This window comes from Toxorhynchites rutilus, chromosome 1, assembly GCF_029784135.1.
Source record: "Toxorhynchites rutilus septentrionalis strain SRP chromosome 1, ASM2978413v1, whole genome shotgun sequence".
NCBI lineage: Eukaryota > Metazoa > Arthropoda > Insecta > Diptera > Culicidae > Toxorhynchites > Toxorhynchites rutilus.
In genome coordinates this window covers 117,578,667-117,598,773 of record NC_073744.1, presented here as the reverse complement: position 1 = coordinate 117,598,773, position 20,107 = coordinate 117,578,667, and the positions used below count along the sequence as shown (strand labels likewise).

The following is a 20,107-nucleotide window of genomic DNA, read 5'->3' as shown; positions in this document are numbered from 1 at the left end:
GCATGAACGAGCAGATAGCGACCGTGAGATCTCAGTGCCGGTGGTGATGATGAATAATCGTGAGACGTCGACGACGAGAGTTATTTTCCGCTGTCAAAGTACCACATTCCCGACAATGACCGGTACTATACCAGCGACAAGGCGTCCACACCTTCCGGGCTGAAGTACATATGCAAGCATAAGTTTGAGAAGAAAGTTATGCTGTATATTGAATTTTCCAAAAAAGAAGAGGCCCTGGTTTAACAATCCGAGCGGACTTGCCATCAGCCAGAAGGTGTACCAAGATGAGTGCCTGGAGAAGATTCTGGTTCCGAGGATTTTTTCGGCTCCCTTAGTGCCCTGGTGTACAAGAATAGTTGGTGGGGCACGGACAATAAGCAGCTGACCACAAGGATTGCATCCTTGCGGATTGCGGAATTGCATCCGGAAGATGGATGTCAGTGCCGGCCCCTTTGCCAACATTCACTGACTTTTTTTGAAAAACAATAGTTATGTTTTTAATTAAAAAATACTGAATTGCTTGAAATATTTTTTTCTTTCTTTTAACAACATCACTGAAGAAATTCTCATTTTTTATTTAACATCCGTTAGTTGCTAATGAATGTGCAGTTGAAAATTACTTGTTATCGGATGGCCTAAAATTATGAGCGATGTATAGAAATATAAAATAGTGTTTTTTTTATGTAGCAATTAAAAACAAAAAGTTCTCCGCTTTGAAGAATATTATCGCAGTTCTATGCAAATTTGTTGCTGAAAATTTTCCGATCGCGATTATTGCTCGTATCGTTCTTGTTACTCTCTCGTGCCCTTTGGATATACGCGTGTGTGGTAGTTAGTGCTAAGTTACTCAGCTAAGTTGTTTTTATTGTCGTTTGCCTCTTTGTTCGATATTATTCGATTTTCGATTACCGACACGAAAGTTATCCGAAGTGCTCTTCTCTCTCGGTGGGAGAGGGAGAGAAAGTGTCAGGTCTCGAGGTCTCCGCGGGCACTCATCGACCCTGGATTTCTTTTCCTTCGCTCATTGATTGGTTGTGATGGAATGACGAAAATAATTGGGTGTGTCCAGAGCTGAAGTGCTAATAGCAACAACGGACGTGTCCACTAACATTCTCGTGGGACGTAGGAAAGCGGTTGTCTTATGTGAGATCGCGTAAACATTAGTGAACATTTTGTCATGATGTATATAAAATGAACATCATTGGATATTAACATCATTGGATATTATTCTCAAGCCGGAAGAAGACTAGGTCCGCAGAATACATGAACGAGCAGATAGCGACCGTGAAATCTCAGTGCCGGTGGTGATGATGAATAATCGTGAGACGTCGACGACGAGAGTTATTTTCCGCTGTCAAAGTACCACATTCCCGACAATGACCGGTACTATACCAGCGACAAGGCGTCCACACCTTCCGGGCTGAAGTACATATGCAAGCATAAGCATAAGTAATTGCTACATAAAAAAAACACTATCGGAGACCTCGAGACCTGACACTTTCTCTCCCTCTCCCACCGAGAGAGAAGAGCACTTCGGATAACTTTCGTGTCGGTAATCGAAAATCGAATAATATCGAACAAAGAGGCAAACGACAATAAAAACAACTTAGCTGAGTAACTTAGCACTAACTACCACACACGCGTATATCCAAAGGGCACGAGAGAGTAACAAGAACGATACGAGCAATAATCGCGATCGGAAAATTTTCAGCAACAAATTTGCATAGAACTGCGATAATATTCGCTGATACGCTGTTTCATTTACATAATCACATCACTTACCTCCTTACCTCAGTGAATCCTAATTCATACCTCTTCCCACTAACAATCATCCCTTCCATGATAAACGCTAGGGAACCACGCTATAGAGGCGACCCTTCTGGCCTTTGGGCGGCGAATATCATACTAACATTCCTTCCCTTCCCCTGGTGACTGTAAAGCGGCCCTTACACGATCATCCGTACTGACATTACCAGTAATGATATTCATTCGAGATTCACTTCAATCCACATTATCATTATTCCTCAACCCTACACAATAATTTCCTTTGTCATTACTTTCCTACAGTATTGTTATGGTATTTAGTTTAACAGGTATGCTTGAATTTTTATATCTCACAACAAAATTACATCGTCATTACTTTCCTGAAGTATTATTGTGATCTCCAATTTAATAGGTATGATTAAATTTTTATATATTACACCAAAATTACGCACACAAATGAAAAGAGTTCGCAGAATTACGATGTTACTGCACAAAATATGTTGCTGCTTATTCACTAATACTAATGCGTGAACCTTCAGAGCATACCAGGATAACTGAATATGTACAATGATTCACAACAAGGAAGCCATTTCAGACAATTTGTAGGAGTGCAGCAAATCTTGCACTCACATCCGTGGAAGAAATTAACACGTTTTCGAAATGAAAATTATCAATGAAAATTTTCTTTTCTGTATCAAATAAATATTCTGTTTTATGATCTGAAAAGTTTTCTTCAAACAGTGAAAGAGTCTTGAACGAAAATTAATGCTGTCGGTTTTTAATTATAATCTCAAAAATTAGATTCACCCTTATAATGTCCTTCAGGAATGGTTTAAACATGTTTAAAATAGCATGTTTTGAGAATTCAAAATACTATCAACATTTATTTTCATTGATCTTTTGATGGTTTCAAGCTGCTTTTTTTCCACAGTTATTATAATGGCTTCTGGTTGCTTCGTTCAGAACGTTCCTAGATGTCGACACCGTACTTTGTTGTTCTAAAATGAACTCAGCCCACCTTACTTTATCAATCGTTATCGATAAAATGAACTCAGGGCACCTTATTTTATCAACCGTTATTAATAAAATGAACGTGCCCTGCCCTGTTTCAGTAATGATGAACCGATGAACAGAAAATCCGGATTTTCGTCATTATTTCAATTACACGATAATTTTCCATGTCATTCTGTCGAACTAGTGTCAATACGAATGATCGTGTAAGGGCCGCTTAAGGACGTGGCCTGCGTCATTATTGACCATTTAAAGCTCGAATCACCGAAAATTGCACAACGAGAATGATTTGCTAGTCCCAAGCGTCATTCTGTGTGTTCTTTGTTTAATTCGGTAGGTTCAGATCAATCACGGAGAGCAACTACGAATTGTACAGTCAACCCAAGCTCAAGCTCAACATCCGTTAGTTGCTTAAAATACCGTAAGGCGTTCAAATTGTTTTAGATTTCCTACAAAGAAAAATTATGATCATGGATTGTCCACCTGTGATCATGGTTTGTCCGGTTTTAGAAATCACTATTTTTGAATGAAAAAATTAGAATTTTCAATTAGAAGTTGCATTTCTCAATACTTTGAGTTTACTTTCATCATATTGATCATTTCATAATTTAGGTTTTTTTCGTGCATTCATAATTTACGCACGAAGGGCAACACAACCATACTGCAGCGTGCCAAGCGGCTGCCATAGTAAGCATGTGGACAAACTAACATCAGTGCATCAGACATCGGACAGTGAGGTCATCGAGATGCATTAATTACATGATTTAGATATATAAATTTGATACAAATGGCAATGGCAAGCAGAAAAGGTCCAAATACGTACTAAATAATCATCTGGTGATCGATTAAAAGTTAGTGCAAATGAGGGGCGCGCTGATACCAATAGAAGGTGGACTTTATAAATCCTTAAAACATGTGAATCCGTAAAAATATCATATAAAACTACTGTAAATCATGAAAAAGACAACTTTATTTATATGCTTGGAAGCATTTGAATACCTGATTTGACACAGGTGCGCTGAACTAGAGCATTCAAATAAATAGACAGATCATGATCATATTTGCGACTGGACAAACCAACATCAAACTATATCACACACAAAGGAGGGAAAGAGTTTGAGAGTAAGTGATGTTAATGAGTTAGTGATGAAGTGATCGTAGACGTTGTGCACAAGGCGAACGGCAAAGCCACCAAACCTTTTTTTATTGTTCTGGTTGTTTGTCTGCTCTCAGCCATCACAGCAAGGAATCATGCTAATCTTATACTTTATTCAACGACGTATCAGTTTACTCTTTTTCTAAACGAATCTTAATATCTAGTGAACCTGTTCATTGGATAATACGAAGCTTCTATGAATTATAGATAACGGTACTCAGTATAAATAAAAGATTATTAGCGTGGAAAGATAAGAGGCTAGTCAGCCAGTAGCTACGATACATCGAACAAAAAAACTATTGTAAAAAGAATTAAACGCAGCGGCACCATTTACATTAGCAAACCAAATTTCATTTTAAATGACTATATGAATATGGGAGGAGTACGAAAGTTAGTACGAAAGTCGGTGATTCTCGTGTCATATAAACGAAGGTTAATCATAAAATATATTGTTTATATAAAAACACATTCATTCTTTCATTCACAAACACAAACACAAAACACACGTTGTTCAGTAAATACATATCTAAATTTAATAAACAGATTTTACTTAGCTTTTATGAACTTACATGATACATGTTCTTTCATGGTAAACTAATCCCGACCAGTACGACACTCACATTAATCATGACTGTGATTAAATTTCAAGCAGTTACCCATATTTATAGATTTTGGTAATTCAGTAATTTTTTGTTGTCTTGAATGATAGAGACTTACAATTTACAGTCGAATGAACTGCGACTCTACCACTCTGTCATTTTGTTCGGTCGACAAAGAAGTATTGAGTCTCAAAACCTTGTGCCTCTAACGTAACGATCTCGTTTTCGAATTCCCCCAAATATTTATTTATACACTCACTGAGAATTGATACAAATGCATCTTCAAAAAAAGGATCACTAAACCAATGGTGGTCCTACGTCAACCTTGCGATTATACCACAGATATAACCAATTTTTTGTTTTTGACTGTGTTCATCACTGAGACCAAAACGTCAAGTGTCGATCTACCTCTCCGAACTCCGAACTTCGATAAGCCTTGTTTACTCTCTGTGGCATTCGACAGTATATTGGTGAATAAATTTCCAGGCGTGTCATATTCGTCTATACAACGATGGCTCTAGGCTCGGTGCATTCCCCCAAGAGTTCGCGTCGACGTCGTTTTACAATACCTTGAATCAATTCACTTTGTGAAGCTTGATCTCGTAATTGAATGCAGATCATGCAGTGCGGTACACTTCTCGGCACTCGCGCCTTTCGACGTTACTTGTGGCCCTCTGCGTGCTTCTTCTAAATAGCACTTAAACAGCTTAAGAGGGGCCCCTGTCTGGAAGGTTGAAAATAATGAATTTTAGTGATTTTTTTTCGACGTCGTTTTACAATACCGGGTATTTTGGTCATTGTTGAAGATGTATTTTCCATTTTTTTAGTGCACGAATAATGATTATTACGCTGTTGATAGTAGGATTCGTAGATGCTGTCTGGAAATCGGTGCCTTGCTGGTGGTATCGGTTCTGAAACAACGGGATGTCGCAGAACAAATTTCAATGAATAATTTTAAACTTTAGGACAATACCTGAAGTGTTACATAGGGATTTTAATTCATTTTCACATGCTGATAAAAAAAATCGCGTTTCAAATTCGTACAGCAATACTATATCCCTTGAGGTGACCTAATACCTCTTGATCATGGCTCGGCGAAGTCATATTAAACTAAGGATAGTCAGATAGTGAAATATATCTATGAATAAACTCGTCTTCGTATTCAATTGGAAATGAGTTTTGTGTTCTTCCAACAGTTTCTCCGTCAACATGACTAAACAGTCATTCGGGCGTTTAGTTACTAACTCACTCTACGACTCGGCTATCGCATTACATTCTTCCCCATATGAATTCGTTTCTCTCAAAAATGAATTCGTTTCTCTCTCTCTCATATATCACGTATGCATGTATCGATGTTTGAGCTCAACGCGGTTCGACATATACTACCGGTGAACTAGTTTTTTTTTTGTATCGGACACGAAAATTACTCACACATATAAAATAACATGCAGTGAGTTACCACTGAGCCAACCAGTACCAGCTTCCCAACGTTATCATCAAGCCAGCCAGCACCTGCACCACACCAAAACCATAACAACAACAAGGGGTCACCAAATTTCACCGAGGGGTTCGTCCAACAACATTATCACATTCCATTCCCACGGTCACGGTTGTTCGTATAAATCGTAACCCAAACACCATATGGTGATCAATATCATAATAAACAATTACTTGCTATAAAAGCTAGAGGGATAAGGTGATTAAGTTAGTTCTAGTTCTGATCGCAAGAGCGACACTAATGTAAAGTATAGGTTAAGAAGTAAAATAAATATTTTTTATGTTGAAATAGTAATAAAAACGTTAATCAGTGCTGTCATCAGAAACACGGACAAATTTGTGAATTTTGTTTCTGTATGTCTAACGCGAGGACTTTTATAGCATACCTGATAACTGCCTACGTTCGTTGGTTTGAACTCACGGTGGGTAAACAATAACCGTCCATTAATGGTGTAACTTCTTTTTTGCATCAGAAATCAAGTTTTCGTTCAACTTTATATGGACGTTAAAATAAGGTTGTGTACGCGAGTAACAAGATTCATGACAGGAGAAGTAGAAGTGTGGATTGTAGTCAGATTGAATGAAGAGGCAAGTTTGTATTCATTAGTCACGTCAGTTAGAATAACCATTGACTAGAATAGTTCATCCCCACTTTAAAGCTGGGCTACTGAAGGCGACGCCGATTATCAATTCACGACCATCTCTGGGAAAAGTGCAATGAGCACTTTGTAGGATTCGTTAATCACCGCGAAGAATAATATTACACCTCTCTATAAAATGAAGTTGCAAAGTGTTTTCTGAGAGTAAGAAGGAGAGCATGAACATGAATCTATATTAGACTGGCCAAAAAAATAATTTTTATATTTTTCGAAAAATTTTATTGAGTAAATAAAACAGAGTATGAAACAAAATAATCAAACATTCTTAGATGTACCTGCTTTGTTCTCTACAACGAAGGAATATTTAGATAATGAAGTGACGTTGTGAAGGTTGTTATGATTTTTGGAAATTTTATCATTAAATTTGTCACATTCCAGATCGAAGTTCTGTTTGACGATCACCATAACTTTACCGCTGTCCAGATAATGTTCAAGGAAATCCTTTTAACAGGTACCGTACTACCAGGTAGACACAAAATATAGAACAAATCCACGCCAAAACAGACGATTTTGACGCGACCCTGTAGCATTTTTTCATGTAGTACTACGACTTTCAGTAAGGGTGCCAAAAACAGGTCACGATTTTATGAAATAAAGCTACGTTACTGACTACTTTCTCTGCGAACAACTTTTAATGATTGGCACACCAATCGAATCGAAAATATTCTATGTTTTTTTGACGTAGACATTGTGATAATCTAATCCTCAAAGGTTTTAAATAAGCGAAAATTGGAAGCAAATTGTTTCCTGATATTGAGAGGTTTTACGGAAATTTTGCACGATACATAAGAAGAATGGAAGAAAAAGCAAACAATGGTACAATTTTGTTCGATAGGAACACCGGATCGGCTTTCATGCCGTCTGACGAGAGTGTTCCTATATTTATGTACATTTTGTTGTTTTATCTGTTACTAAATGTAAATTGAAATGGTGAGGAAATGGATCACCTTCACCTGTTCCTCCAAAACTATCCATCGGTCCTTTAAGAGCCTTTTAAAACTTGATTGAGTTATTTGAAAATTTTTGGTGCATTCTAAAGTAATATTCGACATAATGGAACGCGAATTGATTTTTTTACCTTTTTTGTCAAAAAAGAGCTTTTGTGAATTCAAGAGACTTATTGGAGACTTTTTACGATCGATCATTCAATTTCCGTGAACTCGAGCATTGTTTGCGGGTTGAAAGTGACGTCAAAGTGCAGTGTTGCTTTTGGCAACCTTGTGTGCTTCATAGGAAATTTTGTTGAGTGAGGTCTAAGTACTTTCGATGGTGCTTTGCACTCCAAACGTATTTCGTGATAAACAAAAGGGATGCAGAAGAAGAGGTTCAAACTACGGTAGGTAACATTCTTAACTTCTCGAAGTTGGAGGAAATTTTCGAAGCTTCATACAGAACAAAATATTGCCACATTAAAAATGAAAAACGCAGAGAATGCTGTGCATTGTTTCCGGGTTAAAGGTGGCTTCAATGTGCAGTGTATTTCATACCGGATGTAATAAAGGTATTTTGTTGGAACAAGAGTTGTGTTCATCGGCGAGAACTGAAAATGGAAGTTTGTACCGCAACGCTTGTCCTCGCCGACAATAATTTTGAGTCCTACGTTATCTATGCGGTCTAGTCTTGAACACCACCGTTTAAATTTTTTTAAATATTGTTGCAACTGTTCAAAATCGCAATCTTCTATTTTAAATAAAATAAATTTATTCGGTTCCAAAAGTTGATTCAGCCACTCTTAAAAATTGCTTCCGAGGGGGAGCGCTTCACAGCGGACGGTAACGAGTTCCAGTTTACCACACCTCGAACGAACAATGAATTAGCATAGCATGTCGTGTTGTTGGATGGTATCACAAGGTTCTCCAAACGTCGCCCACGAGTTTGAATCAGTGTGGAATCTATTAAAGGAGTCTGTGTCTTTAATAGATTCCACAAGAAGACGCATGATCGGTGCGCGTAAAAGTTTTGTAGAGGACACCCAATGAGGTTCTGTTGCAGATGACTCACGTGATCAAAGCGGCTCAGTCCATATACGTATCTCACATAGCAATTTAGTGCAACACATAGCCGGTCAAAAGATGTTGCGCTGGGACGGACATGAAGGACATCGCCAAACAAAAAATGTGGCAGGATCAGAGAGTTAAAAAGTTTTAGTCTGGTGGCAATCGGTACAGTGTGGGTACAACTGTAAAGCATTCGGAGACTAGCATAGATTTTTCCACATTGCTGAATTATGTGGCCGTCCCATTGGAAATCACTTTGAAAGATAAATCCTAGGTTTTTGGCACTTTCCGAGAATTCGATACTTTTGCCATCCATTTTTAGTCCAGTCTCGGTGGGAACAGAGCCTCCAACTCTGCGCCGTCGGCTTGATATGAAAAGAGCTTTGCTCTTAGCTGGATTCACTTGGAGTTCATTCTGTCGCGACCAATTCGAAACTCGTTCAAGATCAGTATTCACCATCCTGATTAAATCACGAGAACATGGACCAATTCTACCAACGTTAATTGCACATCGCCAGCGTAAATCTGGATGGAGCAGTCTGCAAGCACCGTCGGTAGGTCGTTAATATGGCAACAGAAAAGCAGAGGACCGAGAACTGAGCCCTGAGGTACTCCGGACGACACTTCGACACTGCTTGAGCAGCGATCACCACAAAAAACTGTCTGTCTTCTTCCACGCAGGTATGATTCCACCAGGTTTACGGCAGTAGACGAGAAGTTAAACTGGGAAGCTAATTTACGAAGCAATTTGCTATGTGGAATAGTATCGAAAACCTTAGAAAAATCGAGCAGTAACAATATACCAGCACCTTTTTTATCAATGATTGTACCCAAGTCGTTGTACACTCGAAGAACTGCGGTTTTGATGCTTTGTCCTTTACGAAAATCGGCCTGGCAGTCAGTCAGTAAATCATTTCCTTCTATGTAGTTGGTCATCTGGTGTTTTAGGAGTTTCTCGAAAGCTTTTGACAGCGCACAAAGTATGTGTATGCCTTCACGTAGACGATTCCTTGCTTGGTGTAAACCGGTGCCAATTTACCATTTATATTATACAGAAGCTATGTCAGTATTTGAGAGTAGCACATTTTCAGTTATTTCTAGGCTTATTTAATGTAATAAATCGGGATGCCAAGATATGTGCTAAATTATTTTTGGGTGTAGAGTTCCGTTGCCTTCTAAATTTCTGACCTCGGTAACCAAGTCTTTCTCAATATCATAATACTTCCTTTCATGCTGTAAACTCACATCTTCGGCTATTTCAGATTTAGAATCTTCAAGAAAATTGAAAACAAAATTTATGTAGCTGCTAGGCACGCAAAACTTCACTCTTTTTGCAGCCAGAGCGAACCAAGTGCATGCTAACCTTGAACACAATATCTTTATACAACACATTAGTATTTTGTAACAACTCTTGACTAATTTCATAAATAGTATATAAAGCTACTCACTTTAGCTGGGTTTGACAATATAATATCCTAATGAATGAAATTAAATTGACTTAAGAGTGCATTATACTTCGTTCGATATGACTGAACGCAATCTTGAAAAATGCAGATCAGCCATATTAACACGGCTATACACTACAGGGCAGCCCTTTGGCCGTCTTACAAATCAGATTCAAACGACAACTGTTTCTAAGGGGTGTTCGAAGCAGAAAAATCTGATAAAGATTCGGATGAATAGGAAAAAATATGTTTTTGGAGAAAACGATCACTATCCTCCGATGCCATGTTATTGGTATATAGTTCGCTCTGGTTGAATGCAATTTAGTTTTTTTCACAACAGAATTTTTGTTTTGGAGCCGTTGTCAACTGTCCGAATGACACGGTTAATTTATTGTTGATTGGTTATCAGTTTCCGCATCTAGTGGTGCAAGTAAGTCGATTTTGAAAAAAAATGGCGCTTGGTTCGTTTTGACAGAACCCCAACCATATAATCGAGTCTGTATATAATCGGGTCCGACCTGCTCTTCTGGTACCATTCATAATTCCTTAAACTGAGTACTCGACTTCTTAAAATCGTACAAGCGGAAGAAAACCAGCTCTTCCCAGTAAACTAAACACAAACCGGTTTCCAAGAGTAAACAATCATCTCCCATGGACTGTTTATTGTCGTTGTAACCCACAGCGGAAAGCACGCGGCACGAAAATACAAAATCGCAATCGTGACGACGGAAAATGCCTGGTCTCCCAGCACCCCGTTGGATGAGCAAATGGAGCAAAATGAAAAAAAAACAGAATAGTAGCTGCATTCTTGAGCGGTAAAGTGCTTCCGCTGGTTCTTCCGGGATAATGATTTTCCTTTTTTGCCGAAGCTGCGCCGCCTGTCTCCAGACGTTGAATCATCGTGAATCGTTGTCTTCACGATTTCATGGATATTGTTCTCTCCATTCATGAAGTTCAAGTAGTTTAAGTAGGTTCATGGACATGGGAGAAGAAATGAGCGAACAGTATGGTTAACCCTTTCGCTACGAGTGTCGTCTTTAGACGACATGAGAGTTATACTGCACATCGATCACACCAGCGCAATGTGCATACTTTTCGGCGCAGTGCTCCGTACATCGGTAGCACCCCGACGGAGCACAATGCCGTATTAAAAGGGTAAGTCTGCATTTAATATGACGCTCACAGTTCGGGACAGCAAATCAATTCGAATATTTTAGTACCAAGCTATACAACACTATCATCTGTGCTTAATTTACAATGTGCTGTCTGATATTTCGTGCTCCACCAACATCGAAAATACAGTTTGGCAGGGCGATTTGTCATTTGCCCCCCGAACCACAAAAACGAACATAACAATGCCGCAAATAAAAGCATGAAAATATCATAATCACCATCATCCTAACGCGTCATCTTGTCACGACGGACGAGAGAAAAGATTCCTGCAACATGTTGAATATTACATTACAATTCTTTCCGCCACGCTTCTCTTGTTCATTTGCAGTGGCAACCGCATCTGAGGCATCCCCCCATCCTTTCCTCCCACCACGGCAGTCAGAATAGAGGAAAAACTTTTTTGATATAAATTTTTTATTCGAAGCGTCTATCCGCAACCGCTCCACAAACTCGACAAACACTAAAACAGTAACAATATTTCTCTTCCTTTTTCCATCAGATGGCGATCACGTACTAGAGCACTAGAACTACCGTCGAGAGGAGTTTCACTTCCTGTGTTGTTGGCTCTGTGACAGAGAAGAGAAATCGCATTCCACATTCCTTCGCCATTCTCAGCGGACTGAGGCGAAAAATGTAAAATAATGCAAAAACCGTCAAGATGACGATAAAACTTCACGAGTGCAAACATAAACATCATCATAAACATCATCGCAGCGGCAGCAGTCGTAGAATTAATTTCCCTCACCACGAGGGAAGCAGCGGCGCCGAAGTGTTGTGGGTGGTGAAACCGGAAGAAGTTGTGAATAGTGCGAATTGTGAAGATGGTGAGCTAGCGCAACGTAACGCGACCTGGCTGCTGCCTGGTGCTGTGAATAGTTCAAGCCGTGTGGTTTTTCACCAGCATCCAGCACCGGAAAGTACGCCGATAACTGATGAATACAGTAGTAACAGTAGCGGTCCCCATGATCGTCAGCCGATAACGACTCAGTCACACAACCAACAACAATACCACCTCCACCAGCATACGAACAGTTTTAGCCATCCAAATAGCTGTATTTCCAAATTTTACCGTTATCAATTCCTGCGAACCATAATCGTATTGTACATAGCCCTAGTGGCAGTTATAGCAAATGGTAAGAAAACTTGTATTCCTCTAGGAAACCAGTATGATAGTGTCCCATTCGGAAATTACTGTTCCACAATACCTAAAAATCTGAGTGTTCATCAATCAACACGCCGATTTGATAGCAGGTTACAAACAACTTCACTTTTCATCTCTCTTTGACATTTGCTTCAGAAATATAGGAGAAATGGGGACATAGTGGTCACCCTAAGGAATATGCCCATTTCCAGCGCCCACATACCGATTTAAATCCCGTTTTTCGAAGAATATTAAAGGGTGTGTCACATCAAATTGCATCACGGAAAAAACGCTGTAGAAATTTAATTTTTAGGAATTATATCTTCAGCTTTCGCTTATAATCAGATAAGAGTGTATAGATCACGTTGGCCATGCTTCACTGTCAATTTTTCGTAAATTTGGAAAAATGTCGTCGAACGAAAAAGAGCGTCGTGAATTAATCCTGTGCACTCATTTCGAGAATCCGGAGCTGTCACATCGGGACATCGGTAAGATGCTGGGAATCGTCCAATCCACAGAGTACTAAAACGATACTTTGAGAACCTAACCATCGACCGGAAGGTGAAGAACGGCAAAAATGGATAATCCGTCAGTGAAAAAGATCACAAGCGCGTAGTTAAGCAGTTTAGACGTGATCCGAGAAGTTCGGTCCGGGATGTCGCCAATAAGCTGAATTTGTTCATTCGTCCAGAGGACCATGCAGCGGGAGGGCCTGCGTACATACAAGGTTCAGAAGGCTCCTAACCGCGACGAAAGGCAAAACATGGTGGGGAAGACCCAAGCCCGGAAGCTGTACACCGAAATGTTGACGAAGCCGCATTGCCTGGTAATGGACGACGAAACCTACGTCAAAGCGGACTTTCGTCAGCTGCCGGGCCTGTTGTTCTTCTCCGCAGAGGACAAATTCAGCGTTCCGGAGGAGATTCGCAAGCAGAAACTATCCAAATTTGCCAAAAAGTACATGGTGTGGCAAGCGATCTGCTCTTGCGGAAAGCGGAGCGCCCCCTTCGTGATGACCGGCACGGTAAACGGGCAGGTTTACCTTAAGGAGTGCCTACAGAAGCGCTTACTACCACTATTGAAGCAGCACGAGGGCCCGACCATCTTCTGGCCGGATCTCGCTTCGTGCCACTATTCAAAGGACGTGTTGGAGTGGTATGAAGCCAACGGGGTCACCTTCGTGCCAAAGGAAATGAACCCGCCCAATGCGCCGGAGCTTCGCCCAATAGAGAAATATTGGGCGATTATGAAGCAGGCCCTCCGGAAGAACCCAAAAGTTGTCATATCGGAGGCGGGCTTCAAGAGAAAATGGATTTCTGTTCAAAAAAAACTACAACCTGACGTTGTACAGAACCTTATGGACGGGGTAAAGAGGAAGGTGCGAGCATACGGGCTTGGGCTCGAAGTATGAATAAAAAGAAAATGCCAAAAGTTATTTAATAGTTTTTATTTTACTGTCTAAAATTTTCAAAAGGATCGGTCTACTGGGTGAATTTCTACAGCGTTTTTTCCGTGATGCAACTTGATGTGACACACCCTTTATAGTTCAACTCATTGTTCTTTAAGATAGCAAACGGCTTTCACTATAAAAATTCAAAATAGTACACTTTTCGTCAATTGAAAAAAATGCGAAAATCGAACTTTTTTTCTGCTTGGAGGTAAAGTGGTCACCCGCACATATCAAGCTGAATGGGATAGATTTATGCGTTTTTTTCGTCCAAATTTGTTTCAAGCATATTTGTTACAGTAGATACATGTATGAAATAAGCTTGGTCTATTCACCTAGAGTCTCAATTTAAATTTTCTCTTACATACAAAAACATAGTACGAAACACATAACGTTCCGCATAATGGGGTTTGGTTTAGTTGGAGTGGCACATTTATCCAGGGTCAAAGCCACAAAGGATCTTCTTCAAGAGCTGAACGTGATGAGGTATATCAGCTTTAGTAAACAGAACATTGTAAGTTGTTATTTACCTATGACCACTTTGCCCCCAAACATGAAAATAATTTCTATGCTAATTAATCGCTGAGATTAAATAAAATATCTTTTCACCTCTCCTAGAATAGATGAACAGTTGTCCAAACTGATGATTTGTCCAACATATCAGATTGAATAAACTAAATTTCATGAGACATTCCTTAGATACCATGCGCACAGAACTACGGCCGCATGGCTATCGAAAGAGTAATTTCTGTTTTTATTTGTATTTTGACATACGTCCATGTACTGAAGTACATGATGACTCAAAAGTCATTAAATTCTTCAAACATATCAATACGGCATCTATAGTCAATAGATGTACTACCAAACCAGCAGGTGATCACTTTGCCCCCCATGACCAATTTGCCCTCGCCTACATTGAACATTTTTTGTATCCATCCTTATTCAAGTGATTACAAGCGGATTCCTGTACAATATCTTGCTCCTAGGTAATCGAAACGGTGCTTACATATCGGTCGCATTCGACGATTTCCATAACGCTCTCGGTACCTTCGACAAAAGGACATTTTTAACATCGAATTTCCGGAACAAAACCAAAAATTCATGCGACTTGATGTTGTAGTGTCAGGACCATGAACACTATTCACAAGTCACCTGGTATGCATTTTCGGTCCTATCCAAAATAAAGAATAAGTAGCACAGATTTTTTTCTTTGCTGACTTCCTCAGACCGCTCGACAGACCGACGGTATATTTCGCTCCATTTCCACAAATATACGCTGATGATCTAAAACTTTACCGTGCGATCTAGGATTGGGCGATCTTGGATCGATTTTCATTTCGATTTCCGACTTTTTGGATCGATTCATTGTACCCGAAAAAATCGTAAAGATCGATCTTTTTCCTTCGATTTTTTCGATCTTAGAGTTTTTTCTCAATGCACATCGATTTTAATCTGAATAGCTTCGATGAATGTCAAATAAGTGATAAGTAATATGAATTGGGCGACGTTGGATCGATATTTAGAAGATCGATCTTTTTCTCTCCGATTTCCGATCTTTTGGATCGATTCTTCATACTCCAAAAAAAAAAAATTGCGGAAATCGATCTTTTCTTAGCTATCTTTCCGATCTTTTTGATCGTAGAAAAAAAATATAAATTAGTTTTCCAGTGAACATTAATTCTCACCAAAAACCACTTGACATATTCCATAAACATTGAATCCCTTTCAAGATAGTAAAATTAGTGGTTGTAAATTTAGGAGAAGCAGTTTTGTAAGTTTGTTCATTCAAACAAGTGGTCACAAGTTATATTTACACCTTCACATCCACTAGGCTTAAAGTGAGAATTGTGACGAGATGGGATGGTGACATCAAGTCCAGCTGAAGCGTTCTTTCCTAGAACTGGGACTACTACCAAGATTTCGACTAAATACCAGGCGTATGATACGATTGGATTCAACGGGATTATTGTCAGCGGAGTTCTAGATGAATATCAGTTGTTGAATTTCTAAAAATAATATTCAATTAATTTATTTAATAAAATAATTCCTTGACGGCAGAAGATGAATGACCTGGAAAATACATTTTTTATGGGCTTCCATGTTGTTTTTTGACCTTCACTCTGAGAATCAAACTAAAATGCCTTTGATGTTTGAATAGAAATGTGAAATGTTTATTTCATACTTAAAGAAAAGACAATAGACAAATTTCATACCAACTCGTCTTAGAAGTTGACAGCACCATCTCAGATAGTACTGAAACTTTGTGGGTGTAAAGCCATGGTTCATTTAAGCAACTTTGCATACTTGAAATATTCGAAAAACAATTAGACTACTTTTTGGAAGAAGCCAAATTTTTTTCTTAATTTTTTAATTTTTTCAAAATTCATGTCAAATGTTGAAATGTAGGAAATAGTTTAAATTTTTACATAAAATTACCAAAAAAAAATTGGAAAAAAATTTCGCTGACAAAAAAGTTATTTTAAAAATTAAAATTCATTTTTCTCTAAAACGTAGTTTTCCAAAATTCCCAAAAATATATATGAATAGCCCTTACAATTTCTAATAAGTCGTCCATACATCGGAGAATGGGCACTTTTGCAGGGAAAAAGTTTTTCTAACAACAACATTTTCATGTTTTCTTTGAAAAAAAATACAACTTATCCTAATTTTGTTTAAAGTCAAGATAGCGATATAAAGTATTCTACAAAGTTTTAGATCTTGTTAAAATATAAACTTTCGTTGAAGACATCAACTTTCTATCTTTTATAGTTTTTGGAATATTAGTCATTTTTGTATGAAGACTCCTGAAAAAAAAATGTTTTGCTCGTTACATTTTTGTGTGTAAATTCTCACGTTTCACATGTTCTTGACATGTCTCTAAATAGAGTAAAGTTTGCAGAGCATTTAAAATGCGATCATTTATACAAAAAAATGTTATTAATTGAACATTAATAACATTTTTTCAAAGAGAAACATGAAAAAGTTGTTGTTCGAAAAACTTTTTTCAAGTAAATGTGCCCATCGTTCGATGCATGGAAAACTTGTTGGAAATTTTAAGGGCTATTTATATCTAATTCTTTCAGACTTTTAAAAGCATATGTTTTCGAGAAAAATGAATTTTAATTTTCAAAATATTTTTTTTTTCAATGAAATAATTTCCTACATTCCGTTCTTTGACTAAAATTTTGTATGTCTGGTTTTTTTTTGTGGTTTTTCTTTTTAAATTTCGAGTTTCTTCAACTTTTTTCGAAAATGCTTAACTTAAAAACTATAACATCTACAAAAAGATGGTCAGAGAATGGAATGTATTAAATTACTTAGTTTTTCATTAAAAATTATCAAAGAATTTTATGGAAAAAAAAAAGAAAAGAAAACATGAAAAAGTTGTTGTTAGAAAAACTTATTCCCTGTAAAAGTACCTATCTTCCGATGTATGGACGACATGCTGGAAATTTTAAGGGCTATTCATATATATATTTTTGGGAAGTTACGTTTTTTTGGAAAATACGTTTTTGAGAAAAATGAATTTTAATTTTTAAAATAACATTTTTTCAGCGAAATTTTTTTTCAAAAAATTTTTGGTATTTTTTCGTGAAAATTACAAAAAATGAACAATTTCCTACATTTCTTCCTTTGACATGAGTTTTGTAGATATCATAGTTTTTAAGTTATAAATTTTTGTAAAAATTTAAGAAAAAAATTTGACCTTTTCCGAAATGTTGTCTAATTATTTTTCGAATATTTCAAGTATGCAAAGTTGCTTGAATGACCCATGTCTTTACACCCACAACATTTCACTGCTATCTGAGATGGTGTTGCCAACGGCCAGTCGATTTGGCATGAAATTCGTCAATACTATAGAACAAGTAAATAAATTGAAAAAAGGCATTCGATTTTTCAAAGATCGATTCAGCAAAGATCGATTCCTTGGTACCGTTTCAATCAGTGAATCGATCCCTGCGCCGTTTAGAAAATCGATCCATCAAGATCGATCTTTTTCTAAAGATCGCCCAATCCTAGTACGATCAACTCGATGCTAAACTGCTTCAAACTGATATTGTTCGGTTAATAACGTGGTGTCAGATGAATGGCATACAAGTTAACACTGCCAAATGCTCACATTCACCGTTTAGGCGCTGAAAACATTGTTTTGTATGTTGGTTCGTAGTGTTTTTGAATATGGAGTATATCATGCCGTCCACGCTTCACGAATTGAACGGATCCAAAAAAACCGTATGATTTGCGCTTCCTGAGAACTTACCGTTTTTTTACGTCATTCGTCATTATATTGATTGCAATAGTCTACTACAGGACGTCAATTGTCATGCTCCAGTTTTGCAATACTAGCCTTTTATGGATTCCCAGACACTGTATTTCCTATGGGTTCAATTGCCCACACGTCAAATGCTGCAGATTTTTTAACACTAAACATAGCGATGTTTCATGTATACCTATTCCTACCACAGCGGGTCAAGTGACCTTTCATAAATAGTTAGTGAATAAATGACTCGATTTATATAGTGTTGAGAAACATGACATACCATATTTCTCCTGTATATTTCGACATTTTCTTATAACAATTATCAGCAAAATATTGAAATTACAATTTTTGACACGCAAAATAGCACTGTAGCTTGAAATGGTTACTGTTAGTTCGCTTGGATAGTCAGCAATACAATTAATTCTGATCATTCACTATTCATTCACAAATACAACAAAATATATAAAACAATAGCAAAAAATGTGTAATACAATGGTTTTGTATCAAAACCACAATTACAAATCTTTCTGGTATCATGTAAATGTCTGCAAGGGTCAAATGACCCGTTGCGCTAGTTAGGGCAGATTACATATATTTCTCGGTAAAAAAGATAACAAGAGAGAAGTAAACAATGAAAAATACATTCGATGTATGTTTTAGGAAAAGTAGTGTAGACAAATGATGTTGTGACAATGTAATTTGCAAGAAAATTTTGACTAAATGTTTAAAATGGGTCGTTTGACCCCTCGTGGTAGGTTTAGTGTTAATAACGTCTGTAGAGATTTCGGTTTTGACGTTAACAGATTAGTTTTTAAAAAAAATAATTAAGGGTCCTTAACCAATATATGTGACTTTGAGTCAAAGATGGCGGTAAATAAATAAATATGTATTAGGAAAAAAATTCTACTCAACAAGTTTTATTTTTGAATTCAGTGGTTTCCCCAGAATATAGACACAGAGAACCATGAGATTGCCTTCCAAGAGACAAAAGTGTACCATTTTGTATGTTATCACAGTTCAGTTTTGACAAGTCTTCAGAAAACACACGCTGCGCTGCACTTGAGTTTAATTTTCATCAGCGCACGTTCATAACAAACACCTATTCTCTCTTGGTACGAAGTGTAAAAAAATCATAAACACGAGAGCGCCGAATGAACACAGCGCAGAATTCAGATACTACACATTGCTTCTCGCTTGAGTGATACACGCTCATTTTATACATACACACATCAAATTTGTCTCAACTCGTTCTAAACAAAGCATAAAACAACGGTGCGCCTCCATATCAACCGTATGCGCTTGTAAGAAAAAAATTAGTCAACAGAGATGGCAAACCAGATTCAAGCACGGTGTAAATCAGGTAAAGAAGTACGGCGCATAATTCGACCTAAAACACAGTGCAAAATTTAATACAAAAATGAGGATGACAACAAAATATTTGATCTGGGTTTCGGAGCGTACCCACTCGTTAGAGCATATATAAGAAGTGAGAGCTCAACTGAGTACAAAAAAACTTGTTACACATCAGCACCGTGATGCATTCTGAAGACTGGTTTTGACAATATAAAATCTTCGGTGTGTTCTTATTTTTTGCTGTATTATAGTGAATTTCATTCTATTGGTCGATTCGTCACTCGGACCACGGCTTTACATTCATTCTGAAGGAAGAATATCGGGAGAGAGGATTTCAACCTCTCACCGTGATAGATACGGATCTTAACCACTATGCCGGATCGCATCCTGATGCTAAATTCTGACGAATACAATAAATTGGAAAAGCGAAGTTCTAGAAATAATATTGCCATTTAGTGTAGATGACAACATAATACTATCTACGCTCCAAGCACTCCAAGAAATTATTAAAGTAATTTAGCTAAATGTTATCAGCAGCTGCTTCAATCGCCGTGTTTATTGTGTTACATCCCGACGCGACAAATTATATTATGTATACAGGGTA

The 20,107-nt window shown here is 37.8% G+C and overlaps 1 protein-coding gene across 2 annotated transcripts in view; it reads left to right on the top strand.

Annotated features, from left to right (window-relative positions):
- Positions 1 to 20,107, top strand: part of LOC129771206 (lachesin-like) — a 156,279-nt gene that overhangs the window by 62,708 nt on the left and 73,464 nt on the right. For both annotated transcript variants that reach the window (XM_055774634.1, XM_055774626.1), the window contains exon 2: positions 11,801 to 12,434. In XM_055774634.1, coding sequence (XP_055630609.1) covers positions 11,960 to 12,434 — 475 coding nt within the window. In that variant the 5' untranslated portion in view covers positions 11,801 to 11,959. The remainder of the gene's footprint in view (positions 1 to 11,800; positions 12,435 to 20,107) is intronic.